Below are 16,093 nucleotides of genomic sequence, written 5' to 3' on the forward strand. Positions count from 1 at the left end.
GTGTCCTAGTACAAAGTTAAATACAGCAATGGTAAAAAGATTATAAAAAAAAAAATTGAACTGATAACTATACCCAAGATTCAGCTCTGTGATCTGTGGAGAAATGTGCCATGATTTCATCTGGGTTTTGTGTGGGTCACACAAATGATTGTCCACATGTTGTTGATCAGAATGTTGCGTTTGTCTTGCAGTTCCATGGTGCTGCGGAAGGACGTTCGCGTGATGAACAGCGACTCGCCCCCCAAAGCCGACGCGGCGCTCAAACCAGGTGAGTCGGACGCCGGCGGGGCCGAGAGGAAACTAGAGAAGTGGAGCACAGAGCGCAGCCGACATCTTAACGTCTCGGGCTGCTAGTCGACGCGCCTGTGGAGCGTGCGGACGGGTTGCAGGGAGGCAGGCTGGAGAAGAAAGCCATGTGCTGTTTTCTTTCTGGGGAGTGTGTCGGGGAAGGGCTCCGTTACCAGGCTTCTTATTTTTTTTATTAGTCTGCCGCGCGCACAGCTCATACTCTGATCATTACAGTTTGAAAACGACTTTTCTTCTTTTAATCGTCAGCCTCTCGGTATTCACAGATGGTTGACTCACAACTGTGATGTTTCTTGAGATGTTAAAGGCATAAAGCAAGCGTCTGCTAAGGGGGTTAGACGCCGCTTAAACCCAGCTGCGACAGGGTGGGTGAACACTGCTGCTGCTGCGACAGGGTGGGTGAACACTGCTGCTACAGTACCTGCCTGCCGGGAGCCACCGGAGATGTCCCTCACAGGCTCCATTCTTCCACGGTGGCTTTTCAAACGTCTGTTAACACCGTCCTAGTTTTCCTCCGAGTTCTCGTTATGTTCAGAGAGTCTAGAAGGCGATAATATCTGTCGCACCGTGACTGTGATCAAGTTATTTTTTCCGCAGAGCGCTACCTGGAATCTGTCATCGCAAATTGCAGCTGAATAACTGTGTCTATGATTTGTATTTTTTTTATGCTGCTCTGCTCTCATTCGGTTTCATTTACTGCTTCGTCGCCCCCTATTGCTGGGCCAGCGCACACGCTCGCACACACACACACACACACACACACACACACACACACACACACACACACACACACGCTCACACACGCTCACACACACACACACACACACACACACACACACACACACACACACACACACACACACACACACACACACACACACACACACACACAAACATACACAAACATGCACAAACATCGGCCTACTTCCCTCCAAACACCCAGTGATGGGAGTTGTGAGATTGATTTCAAGCCACATCTCACACACACACACACACACACACAAATCTTAAATTTACAATTGTCTCATGAGTGACATTTTACTAGCTTTTATATGACATCTTAGCCTGGTATTAGACTGAATTGTCAACTCGTAACACTCTATTTCCTTCTTCAGTCTGACATTGTCTCCTCTCCACTCTAACCCGAGGGGAATTCGCTTTTCCCTAACCAATCACGAGAGACCAACAATATATTCGCCTGAATATAAGCCAGTGGGGAGGACGGAAACAACATTTCTCCTTTGAATAAATATCTTCAAAGCAGCAGAGTGCTGTTGGGATTTCAAAGTGATTGGTACTCTTAATCTATTTAAAACAGCCTTGATAGCAGCGTCTTTAGCAACAGCTCGACAACGCCGTTGCGCTGTTTATTGACACTGATTGGCTAATCGTTAGTCCCCCCTCGGCGCTCATTGGACAAGTTGTTTTTTCACCCGAGGAAATGACTGTTCCTTGTCACGATGCCAGACCAGAACCAGTCGACTCGGTGGAGTCAGTGGGTGGATTCGAAGGTCTGGACTGAGGCAAATTGCATCTGTTAGATGCAAAAAGAAATCAGCAAAATGTCATGAATGTCTTCTCTCTATACATGTCATATGAAATTCCTCACCCTTCACAGCACACACAATGCCCTTATCATGTGGTAAATATCATATTTGTAACATATATGTAACTGAGTTGAATGCGTGTGCGACAGCGCTGGATGCAGCCGTGGAGTTCCAGCAGCTGCTGGCGGTGCCCAGCAGCTGGAGGACAGAGGTGAAGGAGGAGAGCTCCAGCAGCGAGGAGGATGAGGAGGAGGAGGAAGAGGAGGAGCGGGAGGAAGATGGCAGCAGTGAAGAGGAGGAGGTGGGTCACATTGCTCTATTTTTCCCTGCAGCCTCTCAGTCAAATCACACGCAACCTCTGACCGTATCTCCACAACAGCCTCCTCTCCGGGAGTCAAACTCAATTATTATTATTATTATTTACCTCCCCATTTGCTGTTGTCTGCAGGAGGAAGTGGAGCCGTTCCCAGAGGAGAGGGAGAACTTCTTGCAGCAGCTCTACAAGTTCATGGAAGACAGAGGTGAGTCCAGGCTGCCATCAGTCAATCTGCAGGTCCTCAGAAACTCTATTGGCTTTAATAATGCTTAAAATGTTTGTCGTTTTTTTTGATGCAATCAAATTACATATTCACAGGTTATTTTTATTTAGTGATATTTAGTCAAGGCAGAGTTGACAAATAAGCCAAACAGAATCTTTCAAATTCTGTGAATGATTGAATTGAATTGGATTGTCAGTAGTGTGTTGGATTTCTTATGTTGTATTCATTGATAGTAAATAAGGGTTAGTTAGGGTTAGCTGTATTACATTACCGTTATATATTAACTGGGTTAGTACAATATGTCAAACCTGTTGGGCCCTAAAAGTTGAATTTGCTGATTTTGTTATTCTTGTACTGCTTAATTTATTGTGTTATAACTTTCATTAACTGTCCAAAATGAATTAGTCTGTTTTTGCCAGCTTTTTGTTTTATTTTGGCTGTGAAATTGGACTTAAATCCAATTCCATGTTGCTTAAAAAGCCCTTCGATTTGCAGATAACCTGATTTAGTAACAGTTGTCGCTTACAAGGCCTGACTAGTTTCCCAGCAGGTTTCTACTAAACTAAATGTTAGAGTGTCTGTCATCTCAAACCCACTCCACGGGTCTCTTCTTCAGGAACCGCGATCAACAAGCGACCCGTGCTGGGCTACAGGAACCTCAACCTCTTCAAGCTCTACAGGCTCGTGCACAAGCTAGGAGGCTTCGACAACGTGAGTGCACACGTCGTCCACGTTGTTCACGCGCTTTCAGTTTGCTCACGATGTTCCTGTGTTTGACTGACTGTGGAACCGTCTTCCCTCTTCTCGCCACGTTTGCTACAGATCGAGAGCGGCTCCGTTTGGAAGCAGGTCTATCAAGATCTGGGAATCCCTGTGCTCAATTCAGCCGCCGGCTACAATGTCAAATGTGCTTATCGCAAGTACGTACTTTAACTCTCCACGTCTCCGTATCGCCTTCAACTCTGTTCTCTATCGCTGTACCCTCTATTCATTCATCAAGTCGACAGGCAGTTTTGCTTTTCTAAAGTGCAACTTGTATGTCTGTCATACGACTTTTGTAGCCTCCATTTTCAACAGAATCCTTCAAGAAAAACGTATTTCGGCCTTTGCCGAATTAACTGCCCAAGTATTATTTCAATTGTCCATCTGTGTTTTTAAGCTGATCTTACTTCTACAATCAGATGAGCCAAAAGTAAACTAAATGTGCCTTTCTGATGAATGTCCTGCCTCTGTTTAAATGATATGTGCTGTGCTCTAGCCATGTCGTGTGCTATTGTATGTTGTTGTTGTTTTTGTATGATTTGTTTGTCCTCCATACCATGTGATCATGGTCACGAGTCACATGACGTAAATGATGATGATGATGATGTTGATGAAGAACTATGAGCAGTGCAGGGACGGCAAAGCAGATGTTTCACTGAGTGAGAAGAGCATGCTCGTGATCACAAGCACTGCGATAACATCTGCATGCTTCTGAGAGCAGTGGTGAACTAACAAGGAAGCGGATGTGTTCTCCTGCAGGTACTTGTACGGGTTTGAGGAGTACTGCACCTCCACCGCCATCACCTTCCGGATGGACCTCCCTCTGAAACAGGCTCCCAAGGCGGAGGCGAAGCCCGAGGGCGAGGCTGCCCCCGCAACCTCCGGCTCTGGAGACGAGCAGAAAGCCCACCTGGACGGAGAGCCTTGCAGCGTGCCGCCTGTCATCTGCAAGGTGCATTCCCCCGAACACGTTATTTTTGACTATACTCCTAGATTATTATTTTTCGGTCTCATGTTAAAGCCTCGTCCTCTGCCTTTCATATTATGTAAGATACATCTCTAAACGGAGTGTCTGATTTCTAAGACACTTCTCCGGTGTGATAGTTAAAAGCATCCCTCTCCCGTCCAGCAGGAGGAGAAAACCGACTCGGCCAGAGGCAAAACGGAGCCCGAATCGTCCAAGACGGAGCAAAAAGACGACGACGACGACGACGACGACGATGAAGACGACGACGGCCCCCACAAGGGGGACGCGGACGAGGGCACGTCGATGCCTCGCCTCGCCCCCGAGAACATGAAGGAGCAGGAGCCCGAGGAGGAGCGGGCGGGCAAGGACAACTCTGGGTAGGTGGTCCGAAGCGACGGTCCCTCCACCGGTGTAGGGCTGTGGTCAAATCCTGCCAACAACACTACCCCCCCTACGGCCTCTCCTCAGCTCCACAGGCTACATCTGTATGATGAGACAATTCAATCTGGCATCGATGCTTTATTCATAGTTTCTCCAGACACATAATATGCTCTTAAAAAGATAGACCTATATTGCATCAAGTTGAGAGGCCTTCTTCTCCTTGGTGGCAACGTAACGACACCGTTAGGCGTATCCTGCAGCTGAGGAGCGAGTGCCCCCCTGGCCTCAAACAGAGGTTTAACCCCCCATACCCCCTCTCCAATCCAACTCCACCTGCTATTTAACCAGTCTAGACAGAGAGAGAGGGGAACTCGTCCTAGCTGAGCTCCCCTCTCCTCTCTTCTAAATCGGCTCTTACCCACTGCCCTCTCTACGCTGTTATTTCTCATGGCTTAGTCAGCGCCAGCTGGCAGAGACATCTTAAGAGCACCAAAGCCTGACTGCTACCTGCCTACCGGCATGTCACGCTGTGGTCTCTCTGTCTCTCGCTCTCTCTCTCTCTCTCTCTCCCTCTCTCTCTTTGTCTATCTCTCTCTCTCTCTCCCTCTGGCTACTAGGGTTCTGTCTTTGAACACGGGTGAGGCTCACTCAGTCGGCGCACACAGTGAAACATGCCTGTGATTTTCTGCACTGCCCCTCTGTCAAAGCTTTCTGCGCTCAGCTCTCTCTATCTCTGTCTGTCTTCCCCCCCCCCCCCCTCATTTTGTGGCTTTTGGTGTTTAGCATTATTAAATGTTCCGTGTCGGTATTGTTAGCGTTGTCACCGATGCGTTGGAACTCTCGAGGCACGATGGTAGTTTAAAAGGCAGTAGCCTAGAGGGCACGTTTTGAAAAAGTAACTGCAACTGCCTTTTTCTTGCAGTGGCGACAAACGATCGCTCTGCTTAGTTGAACGCTCTTTGGTCTCATTTAGAGGCTTCCTCCCTTTATGTTCTGTCCACAAAGTCTAGATTAGTGTTTTCTGTCCAGTTTTACCTCTTGTCTATTTTTTCACACTCCAGTTTGGGCTTCAGATAATGGATACTAGGAAGTGAGGCATTTTGTGGCTGCTTGATAACTTCAGAAGCTTCAGAGTTCTTCTTCTCACAAACAAAGCCACTGGTGCTGGCTGGTACTACTGTCACAATTGACAGAACTGAGAAAGATTTGGCACACTTCCTGTCTGTTATCCCTTCAACCAGACACACAAGGAACTTCCTTCTGTGTCTGGTTGAAGCGATAACAGATCCCCCAACTTCAGGCTGCTCCCAACTTGTGCTGTTGCTGTTAGTAGCTTCGTCGCTGTGGTTTTGTCATCTAAGGCCCCGGGCACACTAGACTAGAGGATTATCAGGCCAATCATATTTGGACATCCTCACAAATGGCTTGGTTTGGGACCGGTGGTCCGCTCAGATGTTCTGCTGGTGTGAAGGTTTTACAGATTCAATCCCAGAGTTGATCGACCGACTGACAGACTGATCTGATGTGAGCTGCTCCCCGATCGTATCAAGTTAGTTTTGACGTTTACAAGCCGGATACCTGGACAGGTCCTCCTGTAATGTGTCGACTGTTGAGAGAGACGGACTCCTTCAAAGAGCAGAGGCCGCCGATAGCCAACGAGAGCCCCAGTGCACTGTGGGTTGAGGTGGAAGTTATATTTAAAAGTGATATGAATGATAATAATTCATGAAATGTTGCCGAACTCCCATTCTACACTGAATGTAAGTTACGAGGCCAAACTACTCATCTCCAGGTTCAGCCCACATTGACTCACGTCGACACTCGGCTTTACCCAAATTCTGGCTTTGTCGTTTTTATCCTGCCATTTCTTTTTTTCTTCTTTTTGTCATCAGTGCACGTTAAAGCACATTGCATTCATGTGCATATTAACGGTATATATATCATCGAGTAACATTGAATCACAATAAAATAACAATTTCCCAAAAGATTGGAGGTCCTCCTGACGTTAGTGACATTTTAGCGAGTTGGCAGGATCATCAGTCTCTGTGTGGTACTTCGCCTAATCGTCAACTGTGAGCATTTACCACTGAGGAACGAAACAAAAAGAAAATCTGTGCAATCCGTTCTGTATGTGATGATGCAGCGCTGCTTCAAAAACAATGTGGGATTTGTGTCAAGCCCTCTAGTGTGTCCCCAGCCTTAGAAGAGAAAGCGCTTCTCCAATCGTCAGACTTGGACGACTGCTGCTGAAATAAGTGCGTCTTCTATCTTCATTGTGGCTTGTCGACTCTGAGCTGTGTTCAGAAAGTGCATGCTGGCTCTTAAGCAGTAGTTATGAGAGCGATTGTGTCGGACTCGTGTTCTGGAACTGTTCTTTGTGGCAGAAACGAAAACCCCCAATTGGATATTGAGGCCACGCTTTTCTCTCAATGCTGTAGTCTTGCTTTTAAATTGCTGTGCTGCCTGCCCACTTGCGCTTTGCCGTGCTAACCTGCCCCCCTGTGGCCCCCTGTGGCCCCTGCGCCTAAAACTGGCACTCTGCCACCACCACCGCCCCGTCCCCTCCAGCTTCCACCTTACTGACTGTGTTCCCCACTAGCTCCTCCTTGTGGCTGTTTTGCCTCTTACTGAACCACTAGTCGGTGTGTGTGTGTGTGTGTGTGGGTGTGTGTGAATGAGAGAACTACGTATGTTGTTGTGTGTGGATGTAGGGTTTAGCTGGCCTAACGGGTAGTTTAATTTCCCATACAAGATGATTGAATTTGATTTTTGTCATGAAGAAAGAATGATGTATTATTATTTATTACTGTTCTCTGAGAGCGTGTGTGTATATTGTAGGTTGCTGTAGGTTACTGTACACACACTGGAGTAGAGTTATGGGAGGACAAGAATGGAAGTTTAGATGGAAAGTTTATGACTCCTTGCTATCAGTCAAAATGTGAGGAGGGAAATGTTTTAATAGTTTTGTAGTTAAGGAACCTGCTATTGTTATTGGTCAGGATTTGGATAGGGCAGGGCAGGGTGGAGTGGACTTAGCAGGAAATATAGGCTTCCTAGCAACCGGGCAGTGAGGAGGGGTGGGGGTGCGGGTGGGGTTCTGGTGGTGTTCAATGGGGCAAGCCTAGGGCCAGGAAGTTGCTGAACTGTCTTTCTTGCAGGGATGACAGCAGTCAGGAGGGGGAGGAAGGGGAGGAGTTTGAGTGTTACCCCCCGGGTGTGAAGGTGCAGGTGAGGTATGGGCGAGGCCGCAATCTGAAGACGTACGAGGCCACTGTGAGAGAGGCAGACGTGGAGGGGGGAGAGGTGCTCTACCTGGTGCACTACTGTGGCTGGAACATCAGGTAAGACAGGACCTGGGGACAATCACCTAATGTCTATATTCACCCTCTAAAAAAAGAAAAAACGACATCTCTTAACCCTTCAATTCAGGGGTCGGCGCTACGCGGGTATCCCCGCGGGCAGTAACAGATACATCCCTCCTTCACAATTCTAGTAAAGTCCCTTACTAGTCAGTACTCTGAATTGTGGATTACATTGCGGCCATCTAGTGGCCGAAACGGAATTGGGTTCATTCAGTAAACGTATAACATTCCTTAGCTTCCCGCGCTCAGCTTTGACTGAATATCCCCTGTCTGTCTGTCCCCCTGCTGTCTGTCTCAACCAAGTCTACAGACGGGCTGAATTTGAGCCACTTTTGGCAACAATGGTTTTTGGCTAAACCATTTTTCCACAGAGCATTGGGAGTTTACAGTATAATGTACGTTAATAATGTACGTAGGCTCGCCCTTTGGGAACTCTCTTGAACGGCCAAATAAAGTGCTGCTACTATACACTCACCTCTACCTCTCAACCCTCTCCCCCCCCTCCCCAATGGGCCAGGGTTAATGCAGTGATAAGCAGAGTGTTAGGGTGCCATGACAAATAGGGTGCCATGACAAAGAGGTTAACCTTTTCCTGCTTTCCTAGTGAGACCAGTTTTACGTATCTCATTGTCTCAATGTTGTCGTGTGGTCCTCTAGCAACACTATAAAAGAGAGAGAGAGGGATGTTCTCTGCATTGTGTCGTGTCGTGTGTGACGTTGTGACACCTCCTTTCATTTCCTTCATATGACCCAAGTGGCACCCTCCTTGGTACTGTTGGAACTTCCTTGATTTTATTTTTTTATTTCTTTTTTTATTTGTGGTTGTCGGTTTCCATAATGTTTCTTTCTTCTCCATTGTAAAGGTTTGTCTTTTCAATGCCATTGGCTCTCTTCCTTTGCTGTTGAGGCTTCTTGTGTCACAGCAACAAGTTGGGGTCAGACGTGCGCTGTCTTTGTGTGGTGGGTCGTGTCGTGTCGTGTTCGTGTTCGTGTGTGTGAGAGAGAGAATGTTCTTCGCTCCCTCCCGAGATCGGAGTGATGAGATTGTTTCTTGTCTTTGTGTTTTCCCCATTAGATATGATGAATGGATCAAGGCAGACAAGATTGTGCGCCCGGCCAATAAGAATGTCCCCAAAATAAAGCATCGCAAAAAAATAAAGGTATGAGTTCGGCGAGTTGACGTGATTTTTCGAATTCCGGCTGAGTTTTCCTGCTGCGAGAGTGAACCACTGACCCGTGTTCTACTTCCAACAGAACAAAGCCGAGAGGGAGCGAGACAGGCTGGAGAGGCTCAACGCCAGAGAAGACCTCGGCCCTTCGCCCAACAATAACCGTGTCCCACGCTCCAAGTGTGGCCTGGGCCAGGATGTCTTTTCCAAGATGGAGGAGGGTGAGGACAATGGGGCTCAGCAGTCTCCAGTCAAGTCTATAGAAATTACTTCTATCCTCAATGGCCTGCAAGGTAGCAACCCTCGTGAGCCTGTAGTCCTCATGCACACTTACAGCAGATTAGGACTGTTTGACTGTGAAGTGGTCGATTTGTTTGTTTGTGGTTCCTCTGTCGCCATCGCTACTGAAACTCAACTTTGTCTCGTTTGCCTCAGCCTCTGAGCTTTCCACAGACGAAAGCGAGCGTGACGACGAGGACGGGGATCGTCACGAAGACGATCGCCCGCCGGGTTGCCGTGGCAGGAAGGGCCCGCCAGAGCCCCCGCAGACCTCGGAGCGGTGGGAGAGCGCGAGCCCTCCTGAATTATCCAAAGCTCCTTCGGTCTCGGGAAAGAGCCACGATTCGGTGGGTCCAGACGGTCCGGAGGCGGGGAAGCGCCGGAGCCAACCGGAGTCGGAGGGAGAGGTGAGCGCCAGGAAGAGGAAATCTGAGGGCGCGGCAGAGAGGACCCCGAAAGGCCCGTCCAAGGCCAAGACCAGGAACACCAGGAGCGCAGACTGGCTGCCTGGAAGCTCTCCCAGGAAGCTGGAGGAGAGAGGCGCCGGTCCAGGGGAGGAGAGGCGGGCCTCGTTCAGCAGCAGTTCAGACGATGAAGGGCCAACACTCGCTGAGTCCCAGGCCGAGGAGAGTGAGCGGAGTCGCTCAAAAGCCAAAGCTTCCCCCTCTAAGAAGTACAACGGGATGAAGGAGAAGAGCAAAACGGGCCGACCCGCTGGGTTCTGGGACATCCCTGACAAGAGGGCTAAAATGGCTGGGATGTCAGAGGACAGACCTGCTGTCCGTACTAAGGGGCAGAAAGACGTGTGGTCAAGTATCCAGCCCCAGTGGCCCAAGAAGACCCTGAAGGAGTTGTTCTCCGACTCGGACACAGAGGCTGCCAACTCTCCACCCCCGGCCGTGTCTTCGGCGCTGGAGGAGGAGGAGGAGCCCCAGGCAGAGCAGGACGCCGGGCCCGAGGACGAAGCCTCCGAGGAGCAGATGGACGTGGACAAACTGCAGGAGTTTCCCAGCAGCGGCAGCAACTCCGTCCTCAACACGCCGCCGACGACGCCCGAGTCGCCCCCGATGGGGGGGGGCAGCAGCACCGCGGAAGACTCCGGACGAGCGCCGCCTTCCTCCCCTCCGCCGTCTCTAGCCCCCGCCTTGCTGCCTTCGGAGCCGGCGTCTGCCGCCCTCCCCCCGGGACCCGTCCAGGAGGAGGGCGCGGGCGGGCGCAGCGAGACCGACAGCAGCACGGTGGAAGTGGAGAGCGTGGGCGGGGAGCTGCAGGACCTCCCGCTGCAGGAGGACGGGGCGGGATCCCCCTCCAAAGCCTTTGACGCCAGCCTCTCCTACAACAGCAACAGCAACTGCAGCCTGGAGCTGAGCAGCAGCAGTCAACAGGAGAGTGAGCAGAAGTCCAAAGGTATGAATGACCGCAAAATAAACTGTGTCAGGTGCTTCGCTTTGTGTTTCACAATCGCAGACTTTTATTATTTATTGATATATTCTTTTAAGGCGGGGGGTGCTTTCTTAGAAAGAATCATGCAGAAAGCTGACGACTCATTTCAGCCGTTCCCTCACCGTCTCCATGCTTTTTGCCTTGTAGCAGCTGCGAGTCAGAAGCGGCAAAAAGAATCACAGACAGGTGGCGCCGCAAAGAAACACAAGCCAAACCGCAAGAGCCTAGGTATGCCTCCCAAGAAGAATAGGAAAAGAGGTAAGTAACAGACACGTCCAAGTAGAATTACTGGCTTTCTGCTCTCCTTCCCCACTTCAAATGGCCTTACTTTGATTGCTTCCAGTACTGATATCAGTTACCAAGAATCAACTGATTACTCTGTTATTTTATGATTTTGAACTTGTCAATTGATCAGTTGCATAAGAAAATATGGATATCAAGTAAACTTGATATTTGTATCAGTGAGTGGTACTTTCTTTGTATTTCTGATTCATGTTGACAGAGAGCATGTATTTACTAGCTTGCGGACATTATATTTAACAAAGTGACATTTTTGGTTTGATCGCTGACCATCTCTCGATCGCCCGCCTCCTTCTCACCTGCAGCCAACAGCAGTGACAGTGAGGACCAGTCTGTTGAGGGCACCGCCAAATCACCTGCCTCCAAGAACAACGCGTCAGACATGAAGGCTGCCATTTTGCCCAAGTGCCCCGGGCGAACGCCGCCTTCGACCCACAAGTACCACAAGCACGCTGACCCCGACCACGGCCATCACCACCGCGAGCACCACGGGAGGACGCCACGCGTCTACAAGTGGAGCTTCCAGATGTGTAAGTGTCAGGCTGCTGACCAGCTTGTTGGCGTCCTCTGGAAAGTTAAAGGAAATCTGCCTAAAAACTAACATTCATAAACTTGTGGTTTTTATTTATTCTACTTTATCTGCAATTTAGCTTTCCATTAATTTTTAATTCTACTTTTGCTATCATTTATTGTTTTTTTTTATAACGTTTACCTGCTATTTTATTTGTAAATGAATGACTAATGATGAGGAAAATGCAAAGAAAGTCATTAATGTCAATAATTTCATTCATGTATTATTAATAAGTAGAGGGAGCGCTGCAGAGACATTATGTCCGTGTCTGTGCCTTAGAGACCTAATATCCTAAAATAAATTCTGTTCCATCCAGCGGACTTGGAGAAGATGAACAGTCTGGAGAGGATCTCGTTTCTTCAGGAGAAGCTACAGGACATCAGGAACCACTACCTCTCCCTCAAATCCGAGGTGGCCTCCATTGACCGACGGCGAAAACGCATGAAGAAGAAGGAGCGTGAAAGTGAGTCGTCTTCCCGTGACAGTCGTCCCTGTTCTCGCCGAGGACAGGGAACCTATGAAGAAGGAAGAGACCTCGCTCACATGACAGCGTTCGAGTTTTGCATTGGGGCCTGACAGTTCTATTGAGGTGACTGGGGCGGGCGTGGCACGTCCCACTGTAAACCATCCTATCTGTCGTTAACACCTTTGATTGAAAAATGCTTCCACCAGATTAAAGTAAACACTACATGATGTTGACTGATGTTTTTTTATTGGACATGTATCATGATGTAGTTAGCTAATCTAGCTATCTTGGACCAAACTGGGGCTTGGGTTGAGTTACTGTGTATTGAGGACTGTATATGCAGCTCTTTGACAGAGCCTGGGTCTGTTTGGAGACCAGTAATAAGGAAAATGACTTATTTACACATTTAGATAATAAAGAAACATCAGTCAGACATCAGTGTTTTCTTTAATCTGGTGGAAGCATTTTTCAGTCAAAGGCGAAACAACACAGATATGATTGTTTATAGTGGGACTCTCCATGCCTGCTCCATTCACAATAGAACTGGCCCCATTGCAAAATGTTAAAGCTGTGACATGAGTGATGTCTCTTCCTTCTTCACAGGTTCCTTGGTTCTCTCCACCACCTACAGGCTTTGTAGGCGATCATAACCAAAACTCTTGCTTCTGTCCTGCAGACACGGTGGCGGCTTCCTCCTCCTCGTCCTCCTCGTCGTCGCCGTCCTCCAGCTCGCTGACGGCGGCGGTCATGCTGACCTTGGCCGACCCTCCGGTGTCCTCCTCGTCCTCGTCCTCTCAGAACTCTGGGGTGTCTGTGGAGTGCAGGTGACAGGACGTCCCAGGCAGCCAGGAGCCCCCGCACTAAGCACTTAACCAGCACCCTGGGCTCACCGCCCCCGCGCCCCCCCCCCCACACTCCCTTCCACCAGGACAGACAAGTCAACCTACATACTGTAACTACTGGGGCACAAAAACCAGACCAGAGACAAAAAAACAAACAAGAAACAAGCACTATTTTCTATTGACAACTGTTTCCTTGGCAAGCTAATGGCACTTAAGTGCACTTTTATCAAGATTGTGTAGGGGGAAGAATTTGTCAAAAAAAAAAAGTACAAAATTGTCTTTTGCGCTCTCCTTAATTGAACCTTTATACGAATTGTTTTTGCAAGCAATAATTGTTTCCATTTGATAAAGTTCTATTATCTTGGTTAGGGATGATTCCGGTGAAGACCCCTCCGTGCTCTGTCCTCATAGCCCCGCGTGGCACAGCCAGTGCTTGCCATTTTATTTGGGGGGGGGGGGGGGATTCGGAGGAACGGTGCCACAATGGCATTAAGGGCATACGCAATGTAACGTTGCCTCGTGTTTCTCCGTCCACCCTCCATTATGAGGGCGTTCATATTATGGTGAAAAAAACCTCTGATGGTTGACTATGCTCCTCCCAGGTACAGGAACACTGTCCTCTACCTGTTTGCATTGAGTTAGGTGGTGATGGATAGGGTTTCAGATCATCGTTATGTCCACTGGCAGCCACAGTGGATGAATATGGAATGATACTGTAGTGCCTTTTTTTGGTTCTTTTCTACGGGGCACTTTGAGAAAGGACAGCACTTTTCCCCTGCTCCTATTCTCAAATCAAGAGGGTCACCCAGAATACTGTGTCCCTTACAAAAGACTGAAGAATACTGTACGAATGAGCAGGCGCTGAAGGGTCTGGCAGATATCGATGGTTTTTATCAGCATAAGGAAATATTTAAGAATTATGATTGTAAAGGATAAAAGCAGAACTATACTGGATCACCTGTAATCTAACTACTGAATGCTCGTCCAGTTTGGGTACAACTGTTAAGTCTGGCAGTATGAAATGTGCAATGAAGGAGGTGGTGAATGCAAACGGTTACATTTGTTCAGTTGATCAGCCTTTTAATTACTGCCCATCTGCTTAAAAAAAACATTTTCCGATCGCTCATTAAATCACCCAGTCAGTCGTATCCTCGTCACTTAGGATTCGACTATGCAGCTGTGCAACTTGAAGGCAAACGTGGGAGGTATTTTACAGCATCGCTGTGTACCTCAGAACAAACGGAACGAGACACAATCCCAAGTCGGCAGCGGTTCAAAGAAATAGTCAGTTTAATACAAGCGAGGCATACTTTTCTTTCTGGCATTTATTTCCCATTTTACTTGTGATCCGTAATGACGTCCCAGCTCGCATCATCTATTCTAAAGACTTCCTCTCATACTCATCCCTACCAAAAAAAAATGTTTGGTTCTGTTTCATGTACTACGACCAGAATAATGGTAAAGATATTGTAAATGTGCGTTTATATCATAAAGTGACGTATGTGTATACATTTCTGAAGACATCTCCAGTGTTTCCTTTGTATAGATTCCCTACTGTATGATAACCTGAAGTTATGTTTTGTTTGGCACTTGTATGTACTTGTATGCTTTTGTTATACATTTGTATATTGAGAAGTGTTTTGAGTCAAGCTATTTAATATCTTGCACTGTTAATAACATGTACTTTTCTGTACAGACAGTTTTACGATTTTAACTGTAGTCGGAGTGTAAATACTGAGGGTAAAAGCATGTCCGTTCCCCCTTGTCCTCATTCTTGTTCTCTTGTAGGAACAGATTTATTTTGTTTCATTTATTTTGTTGTTTCGTTCTGCCGCTTTCATCAATTTCAAGAAACCCCCCCCCCCCCCCCCCTTTATAATTTTATTGTTTTGATTTAGTTTGTATTTTGTTTTCTGTTAGCTTGTGCTTGTAAAGAGAAAAAATTTGGTTTTGGAGGCGACTGAACTATTTTCCAACCTGTACATTGAGCTGTAGCTAAAGCTTTATGGACCTGTATGGAAAATGGTCTTGATCATAGAGTAAGAGAAAGTGATTGAGCTTTTTGAAAAAGGCTCAATAGTATTTATTAGGCTCATCTGATGATGGTCATTGTGTAATTTATTGTACAAATGTAAGCAAAACAGAAGCCTCTGTTTGAAATAAATGCCATAGTTTGTGAAGTACTCAGTGTGTCTGTTGCCTGCATCTAATACGTTGTTGGGTTTTAAAAGAAAATCTGAATAAAGCTCAAAATGTCTCGGAGCACATGGTACCAGACAGTAAATATAAATCTTATAAATTAATTTTATAAGCATGTACATATTCTTGTGTAGCTAGTCTTTGTTACCCTCATATATTCCAGTGGTTTGTGGGTCCGTTAGTGGTGAATGCCCATGATCCCCCCTTCAAGAATAACTATAATATTATTATAATACTAATCTAAAAAATATCAATAACATTATTATACATTTTCTTAAAGGGACAATCCCATTGGCCAAGGGCTAGCGTGCTCTAATGATACCCGGGTTGAAGTAGTAGTCACGCTACCACCTCCCCTTTCTTGTAAAGCTGCGTTAATCCGTTTGTCCATTGTTGCTGTAAGGGGGAATCGAACCCGGGTATTCGGGCCGGGTATTTATTTCAAGTCGAACACGCTAACCAGTCGGCCAAGGAGACTGTCCCATTCATTTTTCGATGGTGCTCCTGCGCATGGATGTATTAAAAGAACGGGCTCCTGCGTCATCATGAGTGACGTACATCCTCTTACCACTCCACTTCCTTAGCAGCTTGCTTGCTTGCTAGCTAGCCAGCTAGTTAACGCTAGCTAGCAAGCTCTGGAACTCGCCTAATATAGTTTTAATCATGATGAGTGGTAAAACAAGTACGATTGTCGCTGGGGTATGCGGGGCCCTTTTCGTCGCATACTGTATTTATTTTGACAGAAAACGACGGAGTGATCCGGACTTCAAGAAAAAGCTGCGTGAACGTAAGCGATGTCCGTTTGTAGCGCTGGTTGTGTTCAGCCAGCCACTGCAACCAGAGGGTGGAGGGGAAGCTCCCACACGTTAGCGGTCAGCAAAGCAACCATGTGGCGAGCTAACGATACGTTCTGCCCAGAAGCCTCCCTCTGTATTTACATGGTTAGGTTGAAACCCCGTT

General features: G+C 47.5%; 1 protein-coding gene across 5 annotated transcripts in view; it reads left to right on the plus strand.

Annotated features, from left to right (window-relative positions):
* The window catches only part of arid4b (AT-rich interaction domain 4B), a 49,919-nt gene extending 34,804 nt beyond the window's left edge, over positions 1-15,115 (plus strand). Inside the window, exons 10-24 of one of the 5 annotated variants that reach the window (XM_083658419.1) lie at positions 192-268; positions 2,003-2,154; positions 2,302-2,374; positions 3,009-3,103; positions 3,215-3,312; positions 3,914-4,106; positions 4,284-4,498; positions 7,661-7,843; positions 8,940-9,024; positions 9,119-9,326; positions 9,469-10,719; positions 10,903-11,013; positions 11,361-11,585; positions 11,943-12,089; positions 12,769-15,115. In XM_083658419.1, coding sequence (XP_083514545.1) covers positions 192-268; positions 2,003-2,154; positions 2,302-2,374; positions 3,009-3,103; positions 3,215-3,312; positions 3,914-4,106; positions 4,284-4,498; positions 7,661-7,843; positions 8,940-9,024; positions 9,119-9,326; positions 9,469-10,719; positions 10,903-11,013; positions 11,361-11,585; positions 11,943-12,089; positions 12,769-12,920 — 3,265 coding nt within the window. In that variant the 3' untranslated portion in view covers positions 12,921-15,115. Of the gene's footprint in view, positions 1-191; positions 269-2,002; positions 2,375-3,008; positions 3,104-3,214; positions 3,313-3,913; positions 4,107-4,283; positions 4,499-7,660; positions 7,844-8,939; positions 9,025-9,118; positions 9,327-9,468; positions 10,720-10,902; positions 11,014-11,360; positions 11,586-11,942; positions 12,090-12,768 lie in introns of all 5 variants that reach the window. The other 4 variants (XM_083658416.1, XM_083658418.1, XM_083658417.1 and 1 more) reach the window with 4 other exon arrangements.
* The last annotated feature ends 978 nt before the right edge of the window (positions 15,116-16,093 follow it).

Source organism: Poromitra crassiceps, assembly GCF_964638095.1.
Source record: "Poromitra crassiceps genome assembly, chromosome: 22".
Lineage (NCBI taxonomy): Eukaryota > Metazoa > Chordata > Actinopteri > Beryciformes > Melamphaidae > Poromitra > Poromitra crassiceps.